Source organism: Pavona decussata, unplaced genomic scaffold (assembly GCF_977016875.1).
Source record: "Pavona decussata unplaced genomic scaffold, jaPavDecu1.1 SCAFFOLD_40, whole genome shotgun sequence".
NCBI lineage: Eukaryota > Metazoa > Cnidaria > Anthozoa > Scleractinia > Agariciidae > Pavona > Pavona decussata.
The window spans coordinates 630,116-655,955 of NW_028145462.1; the positions used below are offsets into that span (position 1 = coordinate 630,116).

The 25,840-nt window shown below is 38.9% G+C and overlaps 1 protein-coding gene and 2 pseudogenes across 3 annotated transcripts in view; all 3 read right to left on the reverse strand.

Moving 5' to 3' along the window:
• Positions 1–23,648, reverse strand: part of LOC146483044 (protein meiotic P26-like) — an 80,435-nt gene extending 56,787 nt beyond the window's left edge. The window contains exon 1 of the mRNA XM_085106397.1: positions 22,017–23,648. Coding sequence (XP_084962523.1) covers positions 22,017–23,648 — 1,632 coding nt within the window. The remainder of the gene's footprint in view (positions 1–22,016) is intronic.
• On the reverse strand, positions 1,720–5,627 carry LOC146483051 (large ribosomal subunit protein mL43-like; annotated as a pseudogene). Its single transcript, XR_014863951.1, has 3 exons — positions 5,519–5,627; positions 5,332–5,438; positions 1,720–2,382 (listed from the first exon to the last, which is right to left on the reverse strand). The product of XR_014863951.1 is annotated as a large ribosomal subunit protein mL43-like (transcript).
• On the reverse strand, positions 7,964–17,518 carry LOC146483052 (hypoxanthine-guanine phosphoribosyltransferase-like; annotated as a pseudogene). Its single transcript, XR_014863945.1, has 10 exons — positions 17,034–17,518; positions 14,514–14,649; positions 14,295–14,344; positions 13,974–14,040; positions 11,378–11,394; positions 10,483–10,565; positions 9,835–9,881; positions 9,382–9,428; positions 9,213–9,242; positions 7,964–8,063 (listed from the first exon to the last, which is right to left on the reverse strand). The product of XR_014863945.1 is annotated as a hypoxanthine-guanine phosphoribosyltransferase-like (transcript).
• Positions 23,649–25,840: the final 2,192 nt, after the last annotated feature.

The window sequence follows — 25,840 nt, forward strand, 5'->3', positions numbered from 1 at the left end:
TCAGAAAGGTCAACATGATTTCTAGGAATCAGCAATGTTCGGGTGACAATGGGATCACGACCAAGTCACGTGGATTGTTCTGAGAAAACTTTAATGATTTTCGCTCCAATTTTAATCATCTATTACCTTGGCCGAGTGAATGAAAGAAAATAACGGGTTTTCGTGAAAATTTATGGGAAGAGAAATTTATGAATACGAAATAGGATCAAGCAACGCTTCTTTCCGATATTCGCAAGTATATTCTTGGTATCCAAAAAGAAAACTGGGGGTAACCATGCATTTTTTAGAGATAATAAAACTGAATTTGGAAAAAAACACCATACATTGCTTTGTATGATGTTGTATGATGGTTGCTTAATTATCTCACAAAAAAATACCCCGCTACCCCAAATTATCTTTCGGGATTCCATTAGCCCATACTAAGATAAGCTTTTTCCGCATAGTCTGCAAAAATACTTCGTTAATTGTAGGCACTGTCGTTAAACGTAGAAAATTAGAAGATCCTTTAAAGGGGAAGTATCATGGGTTTTTTTAAACTCTTTTGTTAAAAATGTTGAATTAAGACCTTCACTTTGCTTCAAAATAATTCTGGAACAACGAGAGGAGAGAAATCAACTCAATTCTTGACAGGAACAACTCGTCCTCTGTTCTAGCGCATTTTGGAAACAAAAATATGATAACTTGAAAAACATTAGCCTAACATTTTTCAGGTTTCAGTTCATACGGGCCCACTGTCTCTGGCCAGGGGCACTAATCTACAGTTGTATTACTTTGGGGTGATAATTTATAACAAAACTTGACAATAATTTTTTGTTTCTGTTGTCAGACAAACATTTTTGGCTTTTGAAATGACATCAAATTTTTGTGATACTTCCCCTTTAAGATAAGGTTTTCACTTTTAGAGCACAAAGCTGAAAAGTTATTTGTGAGTCTGAGTTTACTAAATTATTTCAGTTATTATTTACATAAAAAAGGTTTCAATTTTTTTTAAAGTTAAGTATGTCACGTATTCAAACCGTAAAACATAGACGGTAAACAGAGACTGATCGACACTGTGTCTGTTTTCGCCGTTTGAAAACGCGACATTCTGAGTGCTCCTTTATTGACATCACAGCCCTATTATCCCCAGTCTCCCATCTTGCGCTGTATTGTACCCAACCGAAACTGAAATTTGATGCTTTTATATATGTCAAAAGTGGGGAAGAAAAATTGATAAGGAATCTATTTTCTACTTTCATATGAGAACGACATGAAGATTTGACGAAACAAATAATTTTTCTTGTCATATACACTTAGGTTCACGCAATCACTGATGGAGCACAATATGCCAAAAGAAATAACAAAAAAAAAATTCAATTGTTTTTTTATATTTTACATTTTATTCAGATGTTCAAGCAAATTCACCCCCCCCCCCCCCCCACCCTTTAAAAGCCAGAGGGATTTTATTTCCTTGCAGAGGCATGTAATTCATGGTAAGGTGAGGGTGACTATATGGAGGGTTAGGGTTATGTGGGTGACTATATGGTACCTTAAGTACCATGAATTACTTGCCCTTGCGGGGACATCTTTAGAGGAATTAGTCTGCCAGGGGTGTTAAAACCTTTCTAAACATCTTAATAATGATCAGCACCTTATTTCTCACCACAATATCTACTTAATCAAGCATACAGCTCAGTAGAATAAAGAAAATGATCACTACATAAAGACTGTCTTCATGACTCAACAAATTCACCAAATGCATGTTGACACTGTGGTTTCTTTAAAGCTACAGCTTTATACAAATACTGGTAGGACATTGTTGAGTTGCTTTGAACCTCATTAAGAAAGTGACGCTAATCATACATTGCTTTAATTAGAAATTATTTTACATTCACATGCAAACAAAACTAATTTTTATATGAAAAGTTTTGTCCTTAGCAACTCGCAAATGGCCCATTTGACTGCATAAGCTGCCCACTTTACAGTTTTTGCTGCTGACATCTTTCCCAACTTGAACAACCCTCTCAAAACATTAGCTTTTTACAAGGTAATAAGTGGAAAAGAGTTTTGGGTGGGGGAGGCAAAAAGGTGCTACAATCACCTTGTTGAACAAGACCAAACTTGGTAATTTCTCGCCAATGTCTCCAATGTTGGCTACATCCACACAGATTCAACTGTTTGATTGTCTTTGCACCGTAGATCCATTGACAGTTGACCGTCTCAGTGATGGCGGCTTGTTTAGGAATGGTGTCCATGTTCCTTGTATGGAAGGATTCTCTGTGTGCCAAAATTGTCTTATCCTTTGTACTTTTACTCCTGATTCATGCCTAAGTCTTTCAACCCACTCTTCGATCTCCTCTGGAGTTTTGTTCTTCACTTCCACTATTTTACTGTTGCCATTCACTAAAACACAAAAGTAAATAAATACGAAAAATTTGGAAGCAATACACCTGAACTGCAAGCCATTGCAGTAATGTCTGCATCTTAAAGGGGAAGTATCATGGCGTTTTTGATATCTTTTGTTAAAAATGATGAATTAAGACCTTCAATCAGCTGCCAAATAATTCTAGAATGACAAGAGGAAAAAAAATCAACTCAATTCTTGAAAGGAACAACTTGTTATCTGTTCTAGCACATTTTGGAAACAAAAAATACAAGACATTGAAAAAAATTAGCCTAACATTTTTCAAGTTTCAATCCATACCAACCTACTCTGTCTCTGGCCAGAGGCACTAATCGACATTTTTATTGCACTGGGGTGATAAAAATTATTTACAACAACACTGACAATTATTTCTTTGTTTCTGCTGACAGACAAACATTTTTGGATTTTGAAATGACAGCAAATTTGCATAATACTTCCCCTTTAAGCAGTATTCTTTCATCCCCAGTTCAAATTTATGTATAATTTTAAGTATTTCACTTCCATCGTCTTCACCTCTTGGTATGGCAAAGTCAAGCAGTCTCAACCAGCCTTAATGGACTTTATTCAACACCAATTGATCAGCATGACTAAGATAAGTACAATACACAGCCACACTTGATTTCATATACAATACAATACAATACAATATTTATTTCGCCATATACACAACATTTACAGATGGGAAGAAAAAATGAAAAAAATTGAAGAAAGAAAATAAATGGCGAGGAAACCTGAAAGAAACCACGAGGCTTATAACAAGTCAGGCTTCCTCACTTAACTAATCTTATATTAGAATTACAATATGGATTTATGGTAAATTAACTTTGACCGCGCACACGTACACACACACATATTAAGTAAGTTAGTTAAGAATTACAGCCTTACAGAAGTTAATACCTAGAAAGAAGAAATTCTTTAAGCTTTCTTTTAAAAGAAGCGGAGGAGGGAGAACTAGTTATGTCAGAAGTTAGCGAATTATAAAAGTTTGGACCTTGAAAGTAAATTGAAAACTTCCTGGTGTTCGTTCTGCACAGTGGCAAGCGGAAGGACTGAGCATTCCTAGTATTATAATTATGGATTTGACTATTCAGTAAAACAAAGTTATTGAATTTGGAAGGGAGTGTAGAGTTCTTGAATATGCATTTTTGTTGTGTATACACTCAGTTGAAAAAAGTTTTCCTGTGCAAACTTTCAATATTTATATTTTGTAAACAATGCAACCTGGTAAAATAATAGGATAATTTATTGGCATGTGCATATTTTATGTCTTTTTCTTTGTCTGTGAGCAATATGTGAATTTTAAGCCCTAAAAACTGCATATACTTTTATTTTTTAACAACATGAAGATAAATAAGCTGATAGGTCAGAAAGCTGTTGGGTCTTATCCTTCACGGTTTATACCTTTTAAGTGCCAACGTTTTTACAATCAAGTGTACTCAGCAGACCAAAAGGGTGAGACATCTGTACTACCCACGGAAGGGGGGGGGGGGGGGGGATGGCACCGTGGTGAGAGCACTCGCCTCCCACCAATGTAGCCCGGGTTCAATTCCCGTACTCGGCATTATATGTGGGTTGAGTTTGTTGTTCGTTCTCATCCTTGCTCAGAGAGGTTTTTCTCCGGGTACTATGGTTTTCCCCTCTCCTCAAAAAACCAACATTACAAAATACCAAATTGATCTGGAAAGTACCCCCAATTAGTGCTCTGCACTAAATACATTGACATTATACGCCGATCAAATCGAAACTTCAACATCCCCCCCCCCCCCCCCCCCGGGCAAACCCCGGGCATTTGACTATTTTCTGTGCCCGGGAGTGGGGAATTTGACGGGTAAGGCCTTCCCGGGGGTGGGGAATTTGACCTTGCCTGGGTGGGGTGGGGAAAATTGAACCGGAAGTGTCAGGTTTCAAATCGCTTTTTTGGGGGGCCCCGAAGTCGCTAACAGCTACAAACACGTGTTTGGACGAGATGGAGGAGTTTAGAGATACAGCATTACAAAAAAAGCTTACAAAAAAAAGGTCTTCAAAAGTGAGAGTGCTTAAATATTAATTATTTTTATAGATTATATAAAAACGATGTAGATTTTTTATACAATGAGTCAAGCTGCGGCTTTGCCCCGCAGTGAATAGTGAAAGAAATAAACACTGTCGAATGAAAAACCGCTTTGGCTTAAATTGCAGAATATCCTGCCACTCGAACAACATTCTACGTAGCCGGCTAACTAATTAATATCTATTTCTAGTTCTTTAAACGATGTAGTTTTTTATGCAATGAGTCAAGCTGCGCCTTTCTCCCGCATTTGTGTCTGCAGAGATTTTTAGAATAGCCATAAAACAGCAGTGAACAGTTAAAGAAAAAAAAAACATTGTCGAATGAAAAACCGCCGCTTTGGCTTAAACTGCAGAATACCCTGCCACTCGAACAGTCTACGTAGCCGGCTAACTCATTTTAAATATGTTATTATGTATTTCTGGTTAAACAACCTTTGCCGTGTTTCGGAGTTCAATAGAACAGCTTACACTTGCTGATTGACATTGTCCGACTTACTAAATTCAACTTCCAATCATTAGTTTCAATGTTCAAGTTGTGGTTTTTGTAGTAACTCATGACAGGAGCCGACAACGATTGTTCTTTAGGAGGGGCATTTGACAGACAAATCCGACGATAAGGTAGGGCATTTGAACACCATTTTGGCCCGAGGGGCGGGAATTTGAACGATCCAATCTTCAAAAGTTCAAATGCCCGGGGTTTGCCCGGGGGGGGGGGGGGATGTTGAAGTTTCGAGTTGATCGGCGCATTAAACAGTCATTTTTTTATTTATACAGGAAAAAGCACAATCAATTGCAAGGGGTCATTTTTAAAACCACTTGAAGACAATTTATTTAGTTGGACATCCATTACGCTTAATTAACTTACGAAATCAACTTACGAAAATTTGCAACGATCCTGGGATGTTTCCCATTTCGTTCTCTGACGTAAACTGTAACTTCAGGATTGTTCTTTGCAAATTCCACGATCTCCTTGTCAATGTATTCCCTGAGAGAAACACACGAGGGGATGCCAGTCAAAAGAGGTTCACGAAAAGACAAAAGCCTTTTCAACAGTTAGTGCATTACCTTATTCCTCTACTGCTTCCTCCGCGTTTACAGTATAGTTAAAAACTAGCCGCTGTAACGGACGAACAAATCGACCGAATACTCTGTTAGGGATTCCAACCTGCGCCATATTTAAATTTAGAAATTAGTTCCCAGATTCCTTTGAAGTATGTTATTCATGTAAGAGGATTGGAGTTGACAACACACAGGCAGCCCAAGAGAATTTGTTTAGTGGCCACTGCCACAGCCCGTCCTTTGGGGGACTGGCGTATGTATATAAACAATAAAATAAATTTTCCTTAAGTTTTAGAATCCTGCAAATATAAATTCACAGATGAGACAAAAAAATATATCACCGCAACTTGCAAATATAATTGCAAAATAGCACTGAATCTAGAAAATTAATTTATATTTACACTTTATCCAGTACAAAGATAGTTACAGCTTGCTTGGAACACAGTCGGTAGGTTTTCTTAATTTAATTCCCGAATGAAAGCTGATATTAACTCAGTCGACGATCTTCAACGCAGATTTCATATTTCCTGACCAGATGAATGCGATGCTATAGCAATGAGTGTCACCCAACAGCATTTCGTCATCTGACCTGGCATTTTTAATCCTCGGTAGAGGTCTTTGTCCAAGGAAACAATGCAACGACATACACCACGCCCAAACCACTACCTTTAGGATCAGATCCAGTCATGGGTTCGAGCCCCCATCAAACATGTCTGTTTTTTACTTTTCTCATTTCTCCATTTTTTTTCTTTCATGATAGGAATAATGGAGAAAGAGAACTTGACCAGTATCGGTGGGTGAACTTTGTTCAATCGCTAAAATGACGCCCGTAAAATGAAATGTTCCATGGCGCTCTTCAAGATTCGGACAGCCCTTTCAGTTTAACGAGCCTGTTCACAGTTTAAATTCAGGTTTGCGCTGTACCAGATATCAAAGATGTTGTATACCAGCAATTTTGGGGGCTGGTCACAGGATGAACTAACCATGGAGGAAAACTGGATGTGCTGTAAATTTTAGTAAGCAAGCAAGAAAGAACTAAAGCGAAAATGAGATAATGGAAATGAGACTCACCTAGCTCGTTTTTGTGTTACAACCACTTAAAGCTAGAATTAGGGGTGTCTTTAACTGCTTATACTGTTGCTATTAGGGCGACCTATTATGCCGAGAAAAACGACCATAACTTGTTCACCAATGATTAGGCATTTGTTTCATTCCATTATTGTTGTATCAACTGATAAAGAGTGGCAGTATATTGATCCGTTGAAGTAAATGTTGGAAACCAATGCCAGCCACCTTAAAAGTCACCTCGGGTTGGTCTTTGTTATAACTGATTCAGTCATTCTAGTATTGGACTAATATCCAGAATTGGCACCCTCTAAAATACACAATTAGTACTGTAAGCTATGCGCAAATGTTTCAAAGAAGACGAGGTCAGGTTTGAGCATCACTTTAACGATTATAACAAAAACAATGTAGGCTACCACGAGTAAGTCAAGTGCTTTGAAGACGAGGCTGTTACCTGTGATACACCAATCTTAAAACACTTCATCGCTGTTTTGTGCGCATTTCAGCGGCACATACAGGAAGAACATGGCAATTTTGAAGAGAAGGTTGAACATCTCAAGCCTAAACTGTAAACAGGCTCTTTCGTGGTTTCTGACAGCATTTTGGCTGAGGACGGACGGATGATCAGCCCATTTGCCTCAAAGTAGTTTATCCATTACTCGAATAGCACCACCATTAAAAGTCAGATCAACCGCTGTATTTAATTGAATACCGGAACTTTAGCTACAGTGTGACTTTTGGGTAACATTTGCTGCATATGAGTTTATAATATTATTGTTGGCACTTTATTACTATCACTATAATGAAGGTTTTCCTTTACTGCGCTCTGTGATTGGTTCGCAAAACTTGCGCCACTTTCTCAACCAATGAGAAGCAAAATCAAAACCACTCGTGACTTGTTCGTGTGTGTTTTCCTGCGCTACATGGTGCCTGCTACATGTATTTGCTTCAACTTCTGATTGGTTCATTTCACTGTTTGCTGTAAGTAAGTAATTTACTTAATGTCAAATACACAGGGGTTGGTTTCCCAATCCCCCGAGCCACAGGCTCATGATAAAAGTGTTTGACAATATAAAAAAAAAAGCTAATAGCTGTGCTCTGTGATTGGTTAGCAAACTCACGCCACTTTCTCAACCAATTAGAAGCAAACCCCAAACCACTCGTGACTTGTTCGTGCCCGTTTTCCCGCGCTTGGTGCCGCCTGCGCAAAATGTATTTGCTTTGCATTTGGATTGGTTCAGTTTACGTCTGTAAAAGGGTAAGCATACTCACTGTCTGTTTGTATCAGATAGGGATGTAGGAAAATAAAGCAAATGAAAAGATAGACAGATTGGTGCTTATTTTATTTTATGTTATTTGCGTTAAAAGGAAATGTTCATGGAGACCTTTGCGTTGAAAAAGTCAGGATTTTTATTTGGCATACTATTTGTTATACTAGCTACAAGGCGTATTTCTTCTTTCCATTCTCGTTAATAACACAGATATGCTGTTGAGAAAATAACAAAAAACTTGTATTAAAATTACGTTAAATCAGGCCAGTACCTTACTGTTTGTGGTTCTAGTACTATCACTGTATGCTTACCACACAGACATTAGGAAACTTGAACCAGGACAATAATTATTTGCCAGTGCCAAGGTGCAAGGTAAAATGCCCTTCAAAGTGATTTCAAACAGCCCAGAAAATAGCACCAAGGACAAAGTCAACTAAAACGTGATTCTCATTTTTTTTAAATAAAACTAATTTGTAATTATTTAATATTATGTCCACTCACTTTGTTGAAATTTGCCTAATGTGGCTTACATGTAACTATGCAGTTGTCAGAAGCTCCAAGACAGTGTTCAAGTAACTGTCATGTATTCAAGTTTTGGATGGTAGCTGTACTTCAGGGATGGGGTGAGGTGAGCAGTGAGCGAGAGTGAGAGGGTGGGGTAGGAGATGAGGGGTGAGGGGTAAGGCAGAAGCTCAAAGATAGCCTTCAAGTTACTGTCATACATTCAAGTTTTGGATGGTTATAGCTGTATTTCAGGGGTGGGGTGAGGTGAGGAGTGAGGGGTAGAGGGTGGGGTAGGAGATGAGGGGTAAGGCAGAAGCTCAAAGATAGCCTTCAAGTTACTGTCATACATTCAAGTTTTGGATGGTTATAGCTGTATTTCAGGGGTGGGGTGAGGTGAGGAGTGAGGGGTAGAGGGTGGGGTAGGAGATGAGGGGCAAGGCAGAAGCTCAAAGATAGCCTTCAAGTTACTGTCATGCATTCAAATTTTGGATGGTAGTTGTACTTCAGGGGTGGGGTGAGGTGAGGAGTGAGGGGTGAGGGGTACGGCAGAAGCTCAAAGATAGCCTTCAAGTTACTGTCATACATTCAAGTTTTGCATGGCAGGTGTACCTAAGGGGTGGGGGTGAGGTGAAAAGTGAGGGGTGGAGGGGGGGTTAAGCAGGAGCTCAAAAGCAGCCTTCAAGTTACTGTTGTACATATGTTGCATGGCTGGCATATCTCAAGGGTGGGGAGGGGAGAGGTGAGGGCAGGGGTGCAGAAACAGATAGACGAACTTGAATTTGCCAAAACATCCAAGGGATGAATATTATTGGCAAAGGCCAATGGCCAACATTCTTTGCAAAAAGGATCAAGTCACTTACATTGAGATCCCTGAAATATTCATTATAATCCTACAAAATAGATAAAATATAAATTAAAGTCTGAAGATGAAATATACAATAAAAAATATTCAACTCTCAAGACATTAAATTTCACTTTTTAAAAAATGAACAAAACACATCAAGTCAATGTCATTAAAGTTGAACTCACCAAGGCGTAGCCAACAACAAATTTATCAGGAATCTCAAAACCAATGTCTAAAAAATAAGAGGAAAACAAAATTGCTCTCCTTCAATCTCTCCAAACACATATTATCAGCAACTTCAAGAGACTAAGCATATTGAAAATTCCTCAATCCCCAGCTTCACTGACTCAATTTTAGCTTACTACAGGTAGAGTTACCCCCAGCAATATGGCATGCTTGCCAAGATCAGTTATATAGCCATTCAAATAAGTGTTCTTCTTCCAATAAGTGTCCCCTTAACAAATAAGAGCCCCACTCTCAATGTTAGGAGTCCTCAGGCATATTAGAGACAGGGGTGTGCAAAGACCTTTTTAGGGTCTGCAATCAATGATTGGGTTAATTAAAAGGTAATTAAAGGAAATTAAAATCATTGAATTTTGTTTAAATAGAGACAACAAAAAAACGAGTATATGACTTACAATCCGGCCGATAGCCAGTACTCCTAGGTGTTCTTTTAACCAGTAAACTAGAGGTAAGAACACAAGATCATTATTAAAGACTCTATTGACCACCAAAGACATGCATTTGTTTAAAGAATTCAACACAATCCAGTGCTTCTAGCAGTGTTCCAGATAAGAGAGGGGTCTCCGGTCAAAAACCCGAGAAGCCTGGCTTCCTGGCCCAACAAAATGAATGGCAAACTTACGAAGATTTAAAGAGAACCAGAGCTATTGACCCCTCAAAATTCTTCATGGACTTTCTGGTTTTGAAAGTTATCTGCAACACTGCTTCTAGACACTGTAGTAAATTTGGGGCACTACCAATACACCCCTAAACAATTCCACATTATTTGTATTCTAAATTATTTTGCTACATTATTGTCATCCTATAGTTAAACAACAGCTATTTTGAAGCACTCCAATGGATCTGCTTGTCAATAAATTATTATTTTTTTAATGCATATATATGGGGGTTAGTTTCTAAAGAAACTGTGGTGCTGCGTCGGTGGGGAATAGAAACAAATGCTTGGTTTACCAACAGCATTGACTACTAAAGGTGCATTGGCCACCGTAAAGAGATTCAGGTGCTGATGTTTTGAGGGTTTGCCCTTCGTCTATTTAATGTACCTTGCTACTCTGACAGAAGCTGGGTTGAACTTTGTAAGAGTCGTTAACAGTTTCTGCATAGTGGCTCCAGTGTCAACAATATCCTACATTTATTCAAACCAAACAGAAAGAGCAATGATTAAGCTGAAAAACAACGAATGCTGAAATTTTGAAGACAAGCCCTTGGGTTTAACTTCAGGGGAGTTTAATTTGTTTCAAACGGGTTCATTCTGACCATAGTGAGGACAGCAAAGCTTACACACTAAGACAACAAACTCATCTAGCTGCCCACCACCTTGCATTTGCAAAGGCCAATTTACATGGCCCAATTAGTAGGTCCAGTCATGCTGGCCAATTTACATGTTTACATTTTGTCGGACTTGGCCACTTTCTTTTTCTGTCGGTGTAGCGTGGAGTGGACGTCTGCCAATTCAAAACATCTGCTTCACTGTGACAGATTTTTGTAAATCAGGCTGATTTTCATACTTTCATTTCCTTCCTTTTTCTTTGTCAAATTGGGCCAAATTAGCCCAATATTAATAATTATTATTGGTACATGCAAATTAACTTTTATTGTGTGTATACTGTGTGTGTGTGTGTGGGGGGGGGGGGGTGTTTACATCTAATATTGGGTGGGAGAGGGAGGGGGGCTGGAGGGGATACAATGTATATTTAGAATTTCATGATACTTGAAAGTTGAATGACACCAAGCACTGTCCTCATGTTCAGCTAAGTAAAAAGGTTTACAACATTAACTGCTACAAATCACAACTTCCAACAACACACAATAGAATAATGATTGACACTGCAACCTACACTTAAGTGGACAGGCTGTTCCTGGAGGGTCAAAGGGCCAAAAAATTGAGACATGAAAGATTTGAAACATCTGATAAGTGACCGAAATTTGAAAACTTACCTTCACAACTAAAACATGCTGCATTTATAAAAACAACAACAACAAAGTCATCAGAATTACCCAGTAGTTGGGTGAATTTTTGTTCTTATACTTTTTGGTTCTCTAAAAACAGTTTTAATATGGAGGTGAACTGTTTACCTGATGATTTCATTACTTTAATCATTTTGTTTTCACAAATTATATTTAAAAGCAAGCTGTCTTGTAAGAGACAGGAACCTACAGTGTATTCTGTGTGTCTGGCTAGTTAATAATAATAATAATAATAATAATAATAATAATAATAATAATAATAATAATAATAAAGTCTTTATTTCCTCACAAGTTAAAAAATACATATCTCATGTCACAATATTTGAGTAAAAAGTACATACATCTAAGTTATTTACAATTAAAATACGCTCACATAGCTAAATTGTATTTAAAAATTAGGCGATTAACATAAGAGTTCTTGAATCTATCTGTATTAACTTTCGGATACTGACTTGTTAGATTCCTTAAATCGGCAGGTCTATTCCGGGGGTGAGGGGTGGGGGGTGAGGGGTGGGGGGTGAGGGGTGAGGGGTGAGGGGTGAGGGGTGGGGGGTGAGGGGTGAGGGGTGAGGGGTGGGGGGTGAGGGGTGGGGGGTGAGGGGTGAGGGGTGAGGGGTGGGGGTGGGGGTGAGTTTAACTGGGGTGAGTTTGAATGTCCCTTGACAGAAGTTCAGTCGGTTTCCCCATTAAACCTGTGATAAGGCCCAATTTTAGCAGTGCTCTTATTTATTTTTACGCGGTCACTCGCTAAATTTTTGCAGGAATGGTTTTTAAAATACCAAGACTGAGAGCCTGATCACAGGTTTATAGTTCTGAGATACTACGTCTGCCAACAACCGCGTCTCAATTCATACTAAAGCGCGATAAGAGGCGCCTCATTTCTCAGGCTACCGATAAACCAACCAATGGAATAATGAACTTTGACAGGCTGTTGACAACATTATCACAAGATGTTGATTTCATGCAAATGATCACAAAACACGTTCATAAGTTGACTTGAAAGTTGACCTGGCTGAACAAAAGCAAAACACTATTATTAAGGATATTGTGTTTTATTTGTGAAATTTTGGCGTAAATAATGGATTAAGCTTTATAATACTTCAGAAGTATGTTTACTGGGGCATTTTGTTTATTAAACTCGCCGCGATACGTAACCGGATCCTAGTAAAACTCTGACGCCATTGAAAAGTTTCACGGCGAGGTTTACATTTCACGGCGTGAAATATTTCACTCCTTTATAATTTTACTTTCACGGCATGACCGGGCGGCGTGAATTTATTTCCCAGTCTTCACATTCACTCCCAGAGTGAAAACGTTTCGGAATAGCGTGAACACGGCGTGAAATTTCCACCTCACAGTGTGAAGTTTCAAATACACGCGCCGTGACCGTGAAAAAAATTCACTATTTGGATTGAAATCCATAAGCCCTCTTTTCGCGTGGAGGGTCACATATGGAGACAGTGTGACAAAGGGAAAGGGGTTTCTGGGCTGCTATGGAACCCATTTTGTTTTAGCACCTAAGACAGTGTGTGACTTAAATCACTGATTAAATTCAAATAAATTAGCAACATTGTAAAAATTATAGTTCTCAGGAAACTTATCAGTGTCACATGTACCACGTTACAATACACTCCATTAGTGAATGTCGGGTATTAAATGCGTCTCAGATCTCAGTTAAATAGGGGAAAGAAACTACAGTCTTGAATCTTGAATTGTTATAGTCTGAAATGTCAGCTCTCTCCTCCCCATAACCCCCTGTGGGTTAAAGAGAAGAGATGGCTGACATTTCAGACTAGAATTCGTTTCGAACAATTGGCTCACCCCTCACCCCTCCCCCCCCCACCCCTCACCCCTCACCCCCCACCCCCCGCCCCTCACCCCTCACCCCTCACCCCCCACCCCCCACCCCTCACCCCTCACCCCTCACCCCCCACCCCCTACCCCTCACCCCTCACCCCCCACCCCTCACCCCCGGAATAGACCTGCCGCCTTAAATTGTAAGTCGATACTTTCTTCTTGGGTAATAGTCCCCTTAGAGGGTGTCAGTCTATGCCAGATACCTTACTAGATACTTTTCTATCCTGCTTTTCTAGAAGGTTCTTGATAGAAAAAGATTTAGATGTATATTTACGTTTGTAACATCTATCTAGAAAACACTGCATAGCTGTCAGCTCCGCCTCAGAAGCACCATATACCGGCAACCCATAAGTGATGCTAGGAAGCACAATACTTGAAAACAAGTGATCTAACTCTGCCTGAGAATAACCTTCCTTACGTAAGGATCTTAATGTTACATTTCAATGGAAATTATGTAAAACAGAATCAAAATTATACATTATGTACCAAGATACTGATAGTAAAGCTTTATTGAGACTTGAAGCTTATTCCATCCATCTTTTAGCTTACTCTTTTTATCAAGTACAGGACAAGGTCTCCGATTCGGTCCACAGCCTTCTCACAAGAAATGCAACTTTACCAATATTCCATAGTGTGGGCGTCACAACACCACTCTATGCATCATAGCTACAAGTTGAATGCCGAAGGAAATCAATCTTAAGTTACCTTAGCTTTCCCTTTAATGACGACAAATCATCACTTCCAATCACTTTAACTTCGCCAGAAGAATGGTCATCCTGCAGTTCAAGTTGCAACAAAAACAGAAAGAAAAAATAAAACTTAAACTGTAATCTGTATAGAAAATGTCGCATACTCATACAAAACAATGTGTTATTAATTCACTAACATTTTTGTGCTGGACATTTAGAAAGTGATGTATATAGAACTGGGTCAATAAGCTTTGTAACTGTGTTGGCATCCACAAATCTCAGGAGATTATGGATATGTGCCTGGAAAGTATATAACTGTACATTAATTTTGTAGAAATTACCTCATAGCTTTTCAATCTGATGAAATCGACAGACATCTGGACTGACCGGTCTGTGAAATTAGAAAAGACACATGTTAAGAGACATAGTATCATTAAAATTAATCAATACTTATTATGATACCAATGATTAGCTGTGATAAGAGATGCCTCCATAGTTTTCCAAGATTCCTGGTGTAGGCTAGAAAAAAAAAAAACGTGATTGCAATGTTTTAAAATTACCTCCGCTAGCACTGATTGACCTGATACAATCCATCAGGTCACCAAAAAATTGATATCCCCCTTTCAGCACACACAGTCCAATGAGTGGGCCCTCTCCAACTTCACGGCAGAATTGTTCCTTGCCAATCTTTCAATTCTAAAAGACATTAAACAGACATTCAAGGATGACCACTGTTCAGAGAACAGCCTATTTATATGAAGGCAACTGAGAATGGTTCACAAAAGCAAGACCCCACTTCCCGTCCCTGTCAAAGACTAATCCAGCAAGGGATCCACATGCTATCTAATAAGTAAGGTGATTTCAAGAAGAACAAGGCACAGGATATAACAGTGAGGTCGCACAAGAGCCACTCCTGGCTCACAGTGCTGGAGTTTCAAAACCCAAAAATGTTTGTCTGACAACAGATTGGGCAATTCCAAAAAATATCCATACCCAACCACGGACGGCTTCCATGTTTTAACCCCCCCTTGCCTTCGGAAATTCCAAAATGCGTTACCCCCCCATGCCCTCAGAATTCCATAATCGTGAACCCCCCCTCCCCTTCAGAATTTCCGGTTTTTCGGGGAAGTACATTTTCGACTTTAGCAACGCCTATATGAACAAACAAACATGAATTTATGCCTCCTCAGGGCTGTGATCTAGCGGCGCTAGGCGACAAGCTTTACTCTTCAGCGACAAGAAAAACCTACCGCTAGCGGCCAGGCTGTGAAATTTTCTTTTTAAGTCCGAATTTGGCTATAATAATAAACACCATTTACGGCAGTTTTACTCCTCTTTGTTTTCTTGTGCCATTCAACTCCTTTAGGAAAAGGAGGAAACTAGAACAACGCATTGGATGAAAACAAAAATTATTTCTTTTCACCCCTTGTTTTATACACGCACACAATCCATTGAATGTCTGGGATCCCAGGACTCCTCGCATGCTTCAGTCGGCTTCAGTTTCTGAACCAAAAATTCAATTAAATTGTATCTGTGATTCCAGGCGCTATCAAGAGAAATTTGTGGTTTCAATTACCACATTACGAATACCTAGTATTAACTATTTCAAACTCTTATAGCGAGGAAGAAGAAAACCCATTGTCAACAACATTGAAAACAACTTTATGCAAATTTATCAGTGATATGTGATGCGCGTCTTGAATGTTCGATTCCACGTGCCCGAGTCCCTCACGAGTAAACATACATCGTTGCTGTTTTGTAATTATCTACTTTATTTACAAGATGTTACTGAAAAAAGTAGCACTCATTAACCCTCATACAAGTGCAGCCTTCCAATCGATCGACTCTTTAATACGCTGGAGCACGTGGACAAGATTGCGGCTTTTTCGCGGAATGTAACACGATCGCTTCTGAAATATCTTCGCTGCGCAAGATTATACTTGATTGTACTTGAATCTTTCGAATGAAAACTTCAGAAAAAGCATTTCCTTTTTTAAAAACGTACAACGTCTACGGTAGAATTCGGCAAGGAACCGGGGAAACTTCAACGTGGCCGCTCGCTTGCCTTTGAGCAGACTTTGTTTACATCTTCGGCGTAGCGTTACAAATTTGCATAAATATTATCGAGATCATCAAATCTCAAAAGGCGATGTCACGTTTTCTTCATTTCAAATTGTAACCGTGTCTTCCTCTCAAAGATGACTGGAATACCTGTCCACTAAACCCAGTAATAAACAGTGAAGGAAGCGAAACTAAAAGATTGCGACTTTTTCGGCCGCTGTTTCACAAGCTGAGAATGGAAACACGCGCGATCGCTACCAGTACGCTGCACATAATTATGCTTGATTGTACTTTTATCTTTCGAATCAAAATTTTGAAAACAGCATTTCCTTGATTAAAAAACGCGCAATAGCCCCCCCATGCCCTCAGAATTCCATAATCGTGAACCCCCCCTCCCCTTCGGAAATCCTAAAAGCCGTCCGTGGTATGGTATGGATATTTCCTGGAATCGCCCATTAACAAAAAAAATAATTGTCTAGTTTTGTTATAAATTATCACCCCAGTGCAATAAAACTGTCGATTAAAGCCTCTGGCCAGAGACAGAGTAGGTCGGAATGGATTGAAACTTGAAAAACATTAGGCTTATGTTTTTCAAGTTTTGGTATTTTTGCTTCCAAAATGTACTAGAACAGAGTATGAGTTGTTCCTGTCAAGAATTGAGTTGATTTCTCTCCTTTCGTTGTTTTGTTCCAGCATTATTTTGTAGCAAAGTGAAGGTCTCATTTCACCATTTTAAAACAAAAGAGGTGTAAAACCCCATGATACTTCCCCTTTAACCCAGTTTCCACAGCATAAAATAACTTGAGAGTATTACAGACTAACTACTTAATAAGTAAAATAAAAGGGACATTGATAAGAGGGTTAGCTTCTAAAGAAACTGCAGTCCTGTGTTGGTGGGAAGTAGAAACAAATGTTTGGTTTTATCACAGAGTTGATAACGGGTAATTTGGTTGGCCACTGTTAAAAAATATAGATTTGATTGCTAAAATTACCTTTTTGTCTCAGTGTTTAGTGCTTACCTGTCACAGATAAGTCCTTTTGGTATCAAAATAGACTCTACATCTTCCTCATAGTGTTTAGGCAAGCAAAACATATCTAGAGAATAACCTCTGTAGTCATCGGCAATCTGTGTATCAAAATGTGAATATTGAGGTTCTTTTCTGATTGAGGGACTTAGTGGCATTGCAGAGATCACTGTTGGTGCAGCTTTCTTTGGAATCTCGTGCTTTAATGTAATTTTACAGTTGTTAAGGAATAAAAGGTCAACAAAAATGAACCCTGAGTAGCACTAGGGAGTATCACAAGGAATAAGTTTTATATGATCACACACATCAATCAATACGCCTCCTCCATGGTGCCTGTTAAGTTTTGACTCCCATCTAAAATACCATGTAAATATTAGGGAAGATTTCACTATTGGAAGTGCAGTTGCCCAGATGTGTTTTAAGATGCTTTGAACATTATTATAAAATGTCAAGGAGCCAGTGGAGTCCTGTTGCCAAAGGGTGATCACAACATCAACACAACAGTTAACAGCTGAGATACCAAGAAACATACTTGCGTACATCGGTAAGACACGTTGCTTGATCTTATTTCCTGTTCATAAATTTCTCTTCACATAAATTTTCATGAAAACCCGTTTTTTCTTTCATTCACTCGGCCAAGGTAATAGATGATTAAAATTGGAGCGAAAATCATTAAAGTTTTCTCAGACCAACCACGTGACTTGGTTGTGATCCTATTGTCACCTGAACATTGCTGATTCCTAGAAACCATGTTGACCTTTCTGAGAATAAACTTGTACAAGGCAATACACTGGCATCGCATCTGTTTCACTTCATGGCTTCTCAGTGAAGAAAAAAAAACTGCAGATGTTCTTATTAACCTTGCTTCACTCATGTGGTTCTAACTTTACAGTCTGGATGAAATGTTGACGTGTGATAGTTCAGATGTTATTGAACGCAAGTATAGCCGCTGGGATGAGACTGTTTCAGAAATCATTTACACAGTATTTCGGTAAAGACAGCGAGGAATCTTTTACACCCTACTACACAGCAGGTTGTCAGAGGAGCAGTCTATGAAGTTGACAGTAAAGAAAATATTTCAATCTTGAGAATAAACTTGAATTTATGTGAAAATAAAACCAGGAAAATAGAATGAGAATTTTTATGCCAAATAACTTCCCCTGTAATACTTCAAAACAAATATACCAGTAAAACTTTATTGTAACAAAGAAAACTGTTCAATTTACAAACTTGTATGAGTTGTTAAATTACACGATATAACCACAGTAGGTTTGGGAGAACTTCAATGTTTATGTCAACTCAAACAAACACTACAGTTTCCTAAACTCTCTTCAGTGCTGACATGACCTCTTCCTAGACTAGTGTTGACTTCAGGTCATTATCAGTGTTCATTAATATACAGTGATGACACAAGATTATAAACCAGTAAATACTCTTCAATAAAAAATAATATTTCTGACCAGTGGTTTAATTACATCCATTTAAAAATCATTTTTGTCTCAACAGAAATTACAGAAAGCCACATTACTCAACTAAATGAATCTCTTGCTACAAACTGTATTACAAGCACCGGTCACTAGTGATAACTGTATAAGTGAGTACATTTTTGTGGGGAATAAAAATAAGAAAATAATTATATTTAACAGTGCGCGTTGGATATGAGATGATAGATAGCCAAGGGTGTGCGTAGTGCTGTGCCGAGTTGGCTATAATCATCTCATATCCAACAAGCGTGAGTGGAATAATTGAAGAGCTGAGAGCATAACCGCCTTATGTCGAATTTTAGCCCAGTTTACGATTTCGCTTGCATTTGTCCCAATTTTTGCTCTCCCTGGTTTTGAAAACATTTCGCGGTTTTACAATCGTGTACAAAACTCCTTGAGAAAACCAAACACCAACAGCGCAAAAACCACTTGCTTACTATTTCTCTCTCTTGTAATTCTACCACAGAACTTTACTTCTCTCTCCCACTCCCTCCCCCTATGCAATGACAACCGAAAACAGATGTAGAAACCACTCACTCACTGTTTCTTTCTTCTTAATCCTACCACAGTTATTTCTCCCTCCCCCCCCTCCCCCTTATGCAATGTTGATTTGGAAGGTGATGCTTGCCAGGAGACTGTTCGTGACCCAGAAAACAACATTGAGTTGGGGGGGGGGGGGAATGAAATGTGGTGGTTTCCTTGTTTACTAGTAAACGTGCTTGGAAGGTTAATGTTGTTAGAGATGTTGTCCACGTCGTGCTCGTCGGTTAAGAAGACTTGGACTGCGCGTTCTTATTGTAAGGTAACCGTGCATATTTGGGAAGTGGAAACATTGGAATGTAAGTTACGGTTTTCGGTCAACCAAGTCCTATGGTGCATATTTTCGCTTTGTGTATTAACGAAGTCAAGAAAGTTACTCTTTTTAGCCGTAGGTTAAGTGTGGCGCAAATAGCTTTCGCGTGATTTCAAAAAAGTGCTAGTTCCAATTTTGTGTTTTCTTTTCGGGGCGATAAAACCAACTAGTAGCATAACGAACTTCAAGCAACACTGTCACATTATTTCATTAACATGGTTGTAACTTTTCACTTAACCGTAAGGGAAAATAACTGCATTTCATACAAAGACTGGTCTCTTGAAAGCCAGTAAGGCCGTAAGTCACGCAGTGCGTGACATAGAACTTGTTTACTTTCAATGCGTAACAGTTCTCGCCCTCAGTTCTCGCTTATTCAAATCGTGTTGCAGGAAAGGAAATGGCTTGTTTCGAGATAAACTTTTCTCTCAATGAAAAACCGATTTGTTGCCCTTCTATTCTACCCCTTTTGATCACAGCAAAAGTGCGTCTTAGTAATTTGGCAACAGTTCTCGCCCATGTCGCAATAAAGAAACTAATTGAATTTTGAATTATTTTTACGTAATGGGGTGAGAACTGTTGGAAAATAGATTTCCTCTGTGAAACACCTTAGGAAAGCATTTCAACATGGCGATCTAATGATAAACAAAGCATTTACACGCTGCCAAAGGTAAAACATTGCCAACGAACATATATAAATGACTTTTTAGTGGTGAGAACTGTGGCCGAGAACTGTGCGGACATTTTGATGACGTATTGTATCTGAGGTGCGTTTCTTACATTCCTGTCACGCACGTAGTAGTTTGTAACAATCAAATGAAAGTGTAACAGAATTCTTTTCGTTTCTCCCGCGAGAAAGACCGCTTTCGTGTGCCGTGGTTCAAAGACAACAAGTTCCTATTTAATACAAATATTAATACTCAATGCATTGTCCTTTTGGTCATCCATAGTGACTATAATGTTATCGATTTTTCTTTAGAAGATGGTAACAATTCCCAATGGCATTAATATGAAACACAAATCGGCGCAAAAAAATAGTGAACAATGTTTTTCAATCGAATTGAAGTTCACATGCAAAAATTCGGACAAATCCGAGCAAACTCGGAAAACGGGCTGAAATTCGACATAAGTCGGTTATGCTCCCAGCCCTTCAATTGTCTTATTAAAAACAATCAAGAAATACTGCTAGATTTTGCTGATTTCGCGTTGCAAGAATTATTACAGGATAATTTAATGGTCTCTATTTCCTGAGCATAGTATAATGGCTCATATACCGTGGCCGCTAAGCCAATCAAATCGCTTGAATTGCATTATACAATGATCCAGCTATTAATAAAATATAAATTTTATATCAACTGCATGGACATGTATTTTGAAATCAAATCATTAACACCCAAGGATCTGACTCACTTGTCCCACAATGCAGGTATATTTTCATTATACAAATTATCCTGGCCAAATTGTTATGAACGGAGGCCTTACTTGGGCCGATACGCAGACATGATTTTACTCCTATGCATTCTCTCTCCAATGCAATGGGGATAAAGAAAGACGAATCAACAAGTGTAAATCCTCAACATTGAACAGAGAGGGAGGCGGAGATTATGTTAATGAGCGACTTGTGGGAAAGATGTCGATGTTGTTGAAGCAAAGTAAAATGGGAAAAATTGCCAAAACAGTCAAGTGTCGCTAATGTCTTATTGGCCAGGATAATAGTTGCATGTGGAGCTGTCAATCTAGTCCTGGGAAACTTTTTCACTAATCATACTTGTAAGCAGATGAAAATCAACTATAATTTAAACAATACTTCAAATTACTTTAAGTAAGGAAAATAATTTATCAGTTTCCATGAAAATAGTTTGTCAAAAATATAATCATTTATCAGGATCAAGATAGCTTAAAGAGAAAGAGCTTTAAGAAATGAGAAATTCCGGTATCCTTTGCCATATAACATGTAAAAAACAAGGGCAGCAAATTAAAAGTTGTGCTCCTTGATTCGTTATTTTCAAGGCTCAAATTTTCAAGGCAGCAAATTTAAATAACTAAACGAACATCTACAACAACTAAGGCCAGGCAAACTTTATAAAATAAAAAGGTTCTAACTATAAACCTTAATTGCCATCTCACCATTCTATTAAGGTTAATAACTGGATTAAGATTACTCGGGGAGCATTCTTTTGGGACTATGCTGTAATAGGAATGCAAGGAGTAGATAGGAATAGGCAGAATTGCATTCTTTGCAGAAATAAATTCTGTGTATTCCTTTATTCCTGATATCGAAACACAACAAGAATAACCAGAATTGTTCTAAAAGAATACACCCTCAATATTAAAACCTACACTCTTTATGCTATTTTAAAACTTGTATATTTTCGTAAGTTTTCTTCATCATAAATGATATTGAATTATACATTACAAGCTTTAAGAAAAAAAAACAAAAGTTAAAACATCAGTAAACGAAGTTACTGTTACAGTCGAAAGCTAAGCAGTAATGGCTGTCTTCATGGTCACTTGATAATCCTGAATTCTCGCGAAGAAAATTAAAATGAGTTAATTGTTGTCATGAAACTTCCTTCGTTTTAGTTTTCAGTAAAAAAAATTTTGATTTGTGTTTCAGAATCACTAGCTCTAACAAACAATTACCTTGCCATTACGGTCATCTAAAAGTACAGCCACAGCAATGTGACCCTCCATGCTCACTGTAATCCTAGTTATAACAAAATTCTTCTCTTCAGTTAGTACCATTCTCCTCACGAACTCACCATCTTTAGTGTATATTGCCACACACAGGTGCTTTGTTCCTCGTTCCCATCCAGCGACGACAACAAATTCACCAGATGGATGCAATGCAGTGCACCAGTACGCATCTTCTTCGGTGTTAATGTCGAATTTACGCTGCTGTTTACCATCTTCGGTGAATATGAACACACAGGAACCATCCAGTGTCATGATCTGGCCATCATGACCAGCAATGACAATATCACTTGCATCCTTCAGTATTCCCTCTCCAAAGCTGTGTACATATCTCCCCTCATGCTCGTACACATGCACAGTCCGTCCTGTCAGTACCAGCACTTTGTTATTGGTGACTGCCAGTCTGCCCCAGTCCTCTCCCCTCACAGGAAACTTGTGTAGTAGGTCAGCGGTGTGACTGAATACCTGAACTTGCCACTCAGCCCCATACCTCCCCAGCCTGAGCAATACATAGATGTTGCTATTGTTTATATCAGTGGCGGCATCGTAAACAAGTAAGCTCGTCTCAGTGTAATTACGTTCAGGGTGAAATTGGATAACAAACTTTCCGCTGCTGTCAAACACTTTCACAGTTAAATCCCAACCCTCTGCTATAATAAACTGTCCATCTGCGTTTGTAGCGATACCCATAGGATGCTTCAGCTTGTGCTCTTTTTCACCCTCCTGACCAAATGACCATGGTACACAGCAGTGCTCCATACCTTGTTTCTGCAACACTTTAGAAACTCTTCCATCAAAGAGCGGATCCACTTTTTCTTCCCCGGTATCAACACAAGGCCAGTCGTTTGCGTACAGCGGGTTGTTGCTAAAACTGACCATCAGAATAACATCGTAGATGGTGCGATTCACATGACAAGTGGCGGAAATGAACGCTCTTCGTTCTTCTTTACTAAACCGAGCCCAGAAGCCTCTTTTAAGCTCGACAGTAAAACATTCCTTAACAGATGACAGACTGTGTAGCTCTTCAATGCACACTCTACACGCTGCAAATGCGATCTCGGGATTGTCTACTCTCTCCAATATTGTCGACATTACTCGATATTGCATGGCCAGTACGCGATCAGACAATTCCAAAGCTTCATTAGCGAATGCTTCTGTCGCTTTTCTGCGGGCATCTTTGAATCTGTCTTTTGCATCGGCAAGCGCCCTCGTAGCTGACTCATCCAGGTCAGTAAGCTCCACTCTTCTCATTCCTTTTGCCAGAGAAACTGCTTCAGCACTAGCTGTTCCAGCTGCTGCTTCTTCCTTTATCGTGCCGTGCTCCCTTTTGCGCCTTGCCTTACCAAACACTTCATACAGCAACTCGATTCCTTCTTTAAAGAAGCTGATGCTTGCTAACAAATCTTTTCTTGCTAAGCCCTTCAACTGCGACTTGATATCGTCGATTTCACGCACGATCAAGCCACGGAATTTCTGATCTGTTACGTCGCCATCCTTCAACTTTTCTGCTGCTTTATCCCGTCCTTTATTCACGAGCAAGCCGATGGTGGCTTTAAACACAGCTGTTATTATTGAGGACATCACAGCTAAAGAGAAAGCCGAACAATGCTAACAGTTGTATTCTATGAGCTAACTAACAGAGCTTGTTGATTAGTGTTGTGGCGTTGCTAACTAGACAGGAAACATTTTCACATATTACCGCCTGCAAATTAGATTTCGAAACAAAGAAATAAGAGTTCATAGTTCAGTGCCTCAAAAAAGACTGAAAAGCGGGGTTTCTTTTACCTGTCGCAATGTCTAGAAATATTTATTTTTAACGAATCAAATGAGAAAGGAGGGATGTGTCAAGTGCGAAAACAATGACTGTCAAAGGGGTTATTTATTGCCGCTCCTACCCTTAAGCAGTGTCCATACCGTATCGCACTGCTAAAGCTTTTCTTTTGAATATGCTTACCGTTAACAAGTCATGCATGAAAGGTGTTAGCCATAAGTGATCGCGACTTGATATGATCGTTGAATTCAATCGTTTTTTACAACAGTTGTCACTCACATAACTGTAAGTGTTAACTGCAACGTTTCGACCGCTAAACTGCTGGTCTTCACTGATTAGGTGGTTGTGTCGACTGGTCGTCAGCATCAATATAGTAGTAACATCATATTTGACATCCTTGCTTTGGATGTTAGTGATTGGAGGATTTCGATTCTCGTTGTTCGGACTGCTACATTAAGCGTCGCGATCAAACATCAACAACTAGGTTAGCCTGAGTAAACAGACGTCGTTTCGCGGTGCCGCCACTGCGTTAACGTCTGTTTATTCAAACTACAGCCATGCGAAACAATCGTGAGACAAACGATCAATTTGAGCTATCATGCTTGTCATTTCGTAAGGGCGGTGGAGAAGAGCAAAGTATGCAGGCGTATTTAAGCAATTTTTCTGTAACTACCTTTCAAGAGTCCTGATCATAACAGCAACTCAGTCTAATGAGTGGAAATTCGCTTTCATTCATTTGACTTTTAAGATAGCTGTCCATAGCGTTATGTGGCACAGGGTACTATGCATCTCATTATCGTCAATATGTAATCAAAGATCCTTAAACCCAGACTCAACGACACCGTTTGTTATGAACGCATGCACCGTTAGGTCCTTAAATTAAACAGCACAGTTTCATAAAACGTTATGAAAAATGATTGTCATTATCTGTTTTATTAACAGTTTAAATACGAAACTGATCGCTTCTTAAAATTGGCCGCCACATAAAAAAAAAAAACCAAAACTGGCTGATACGAATTATATAACATGATGAATCTGTTTTCGTGCGAGATTTTTTCCAACTCGCGCGCCTGCTTCTCGCCGACTCCTGAGACAAAAGAAAAGTAAAACTCCTTGAAGCTAGCTGTCTTAGAAACCACCGTAGCCTTTTTATTTTCACCGCTAGTTCCGTTTCTAAAGCTTCTTTTTGTTTAATTAAAACTGAATAAAATAAAATGACGCCAAAGCGTTATCATAAATCCATTAGTGACCGACATTTTAAAGTCTCCTGACCCGTAACAAAGTATTGCATCCAACTAATGAATTGTCCTTGTTCTTCAACATGAGTGAAATTCATTTGACCGCTTATTATGTCTTTTGCATACCTTTGATCTGTTGGTAGCTCCTTTCATAAAGAACATGTACAGCTCTGTAACGTTTTGACGCATCTATAGGTTTGGTATAGCTCCAGATAAACTAATATTGTGCCACGCTCTTGGCCTACAATTAGAAAAATGTAAAGACAAAACAAGCAAAGCAGGCTGCTACAAAAACGCCAACATTTCTTAATTTAAATTTCGACATCCTATGGAGACTCAATGAATATCTTCTATTAATATGAAAGTTACCAGTCAATTTTAATTGCACGTATTTGTTCAACACCTTCCATGATTTCTGGGAAACATTCTTGGATTCTTTAACAAAACATTTGCCGCCGGCAAAAAGCAATAGTAGTCTGGGAAGGATGATTAAGGCCGGAATTTTGAGGGAGAGTCTCATTAAGATGCAATAGATTGTTAGTGCTTATCCGTTAATGGATTTACTCAATAAAGGTTTGAGAAAAATGAAATAAATCAAAAATCGACTGAATTTAAGTTCATTTCAGTCGCCAAAGTCGCCACACTCGCCAAAAACGCCAATGAAATGCCTGTGTTTTACCTAAGGGCTCGTGTGAGACACGCAACGAAGTTTACGTGAAGAACCCACGCGTGGATAACGCGAGATGTACTTCGCGTGTGCATTA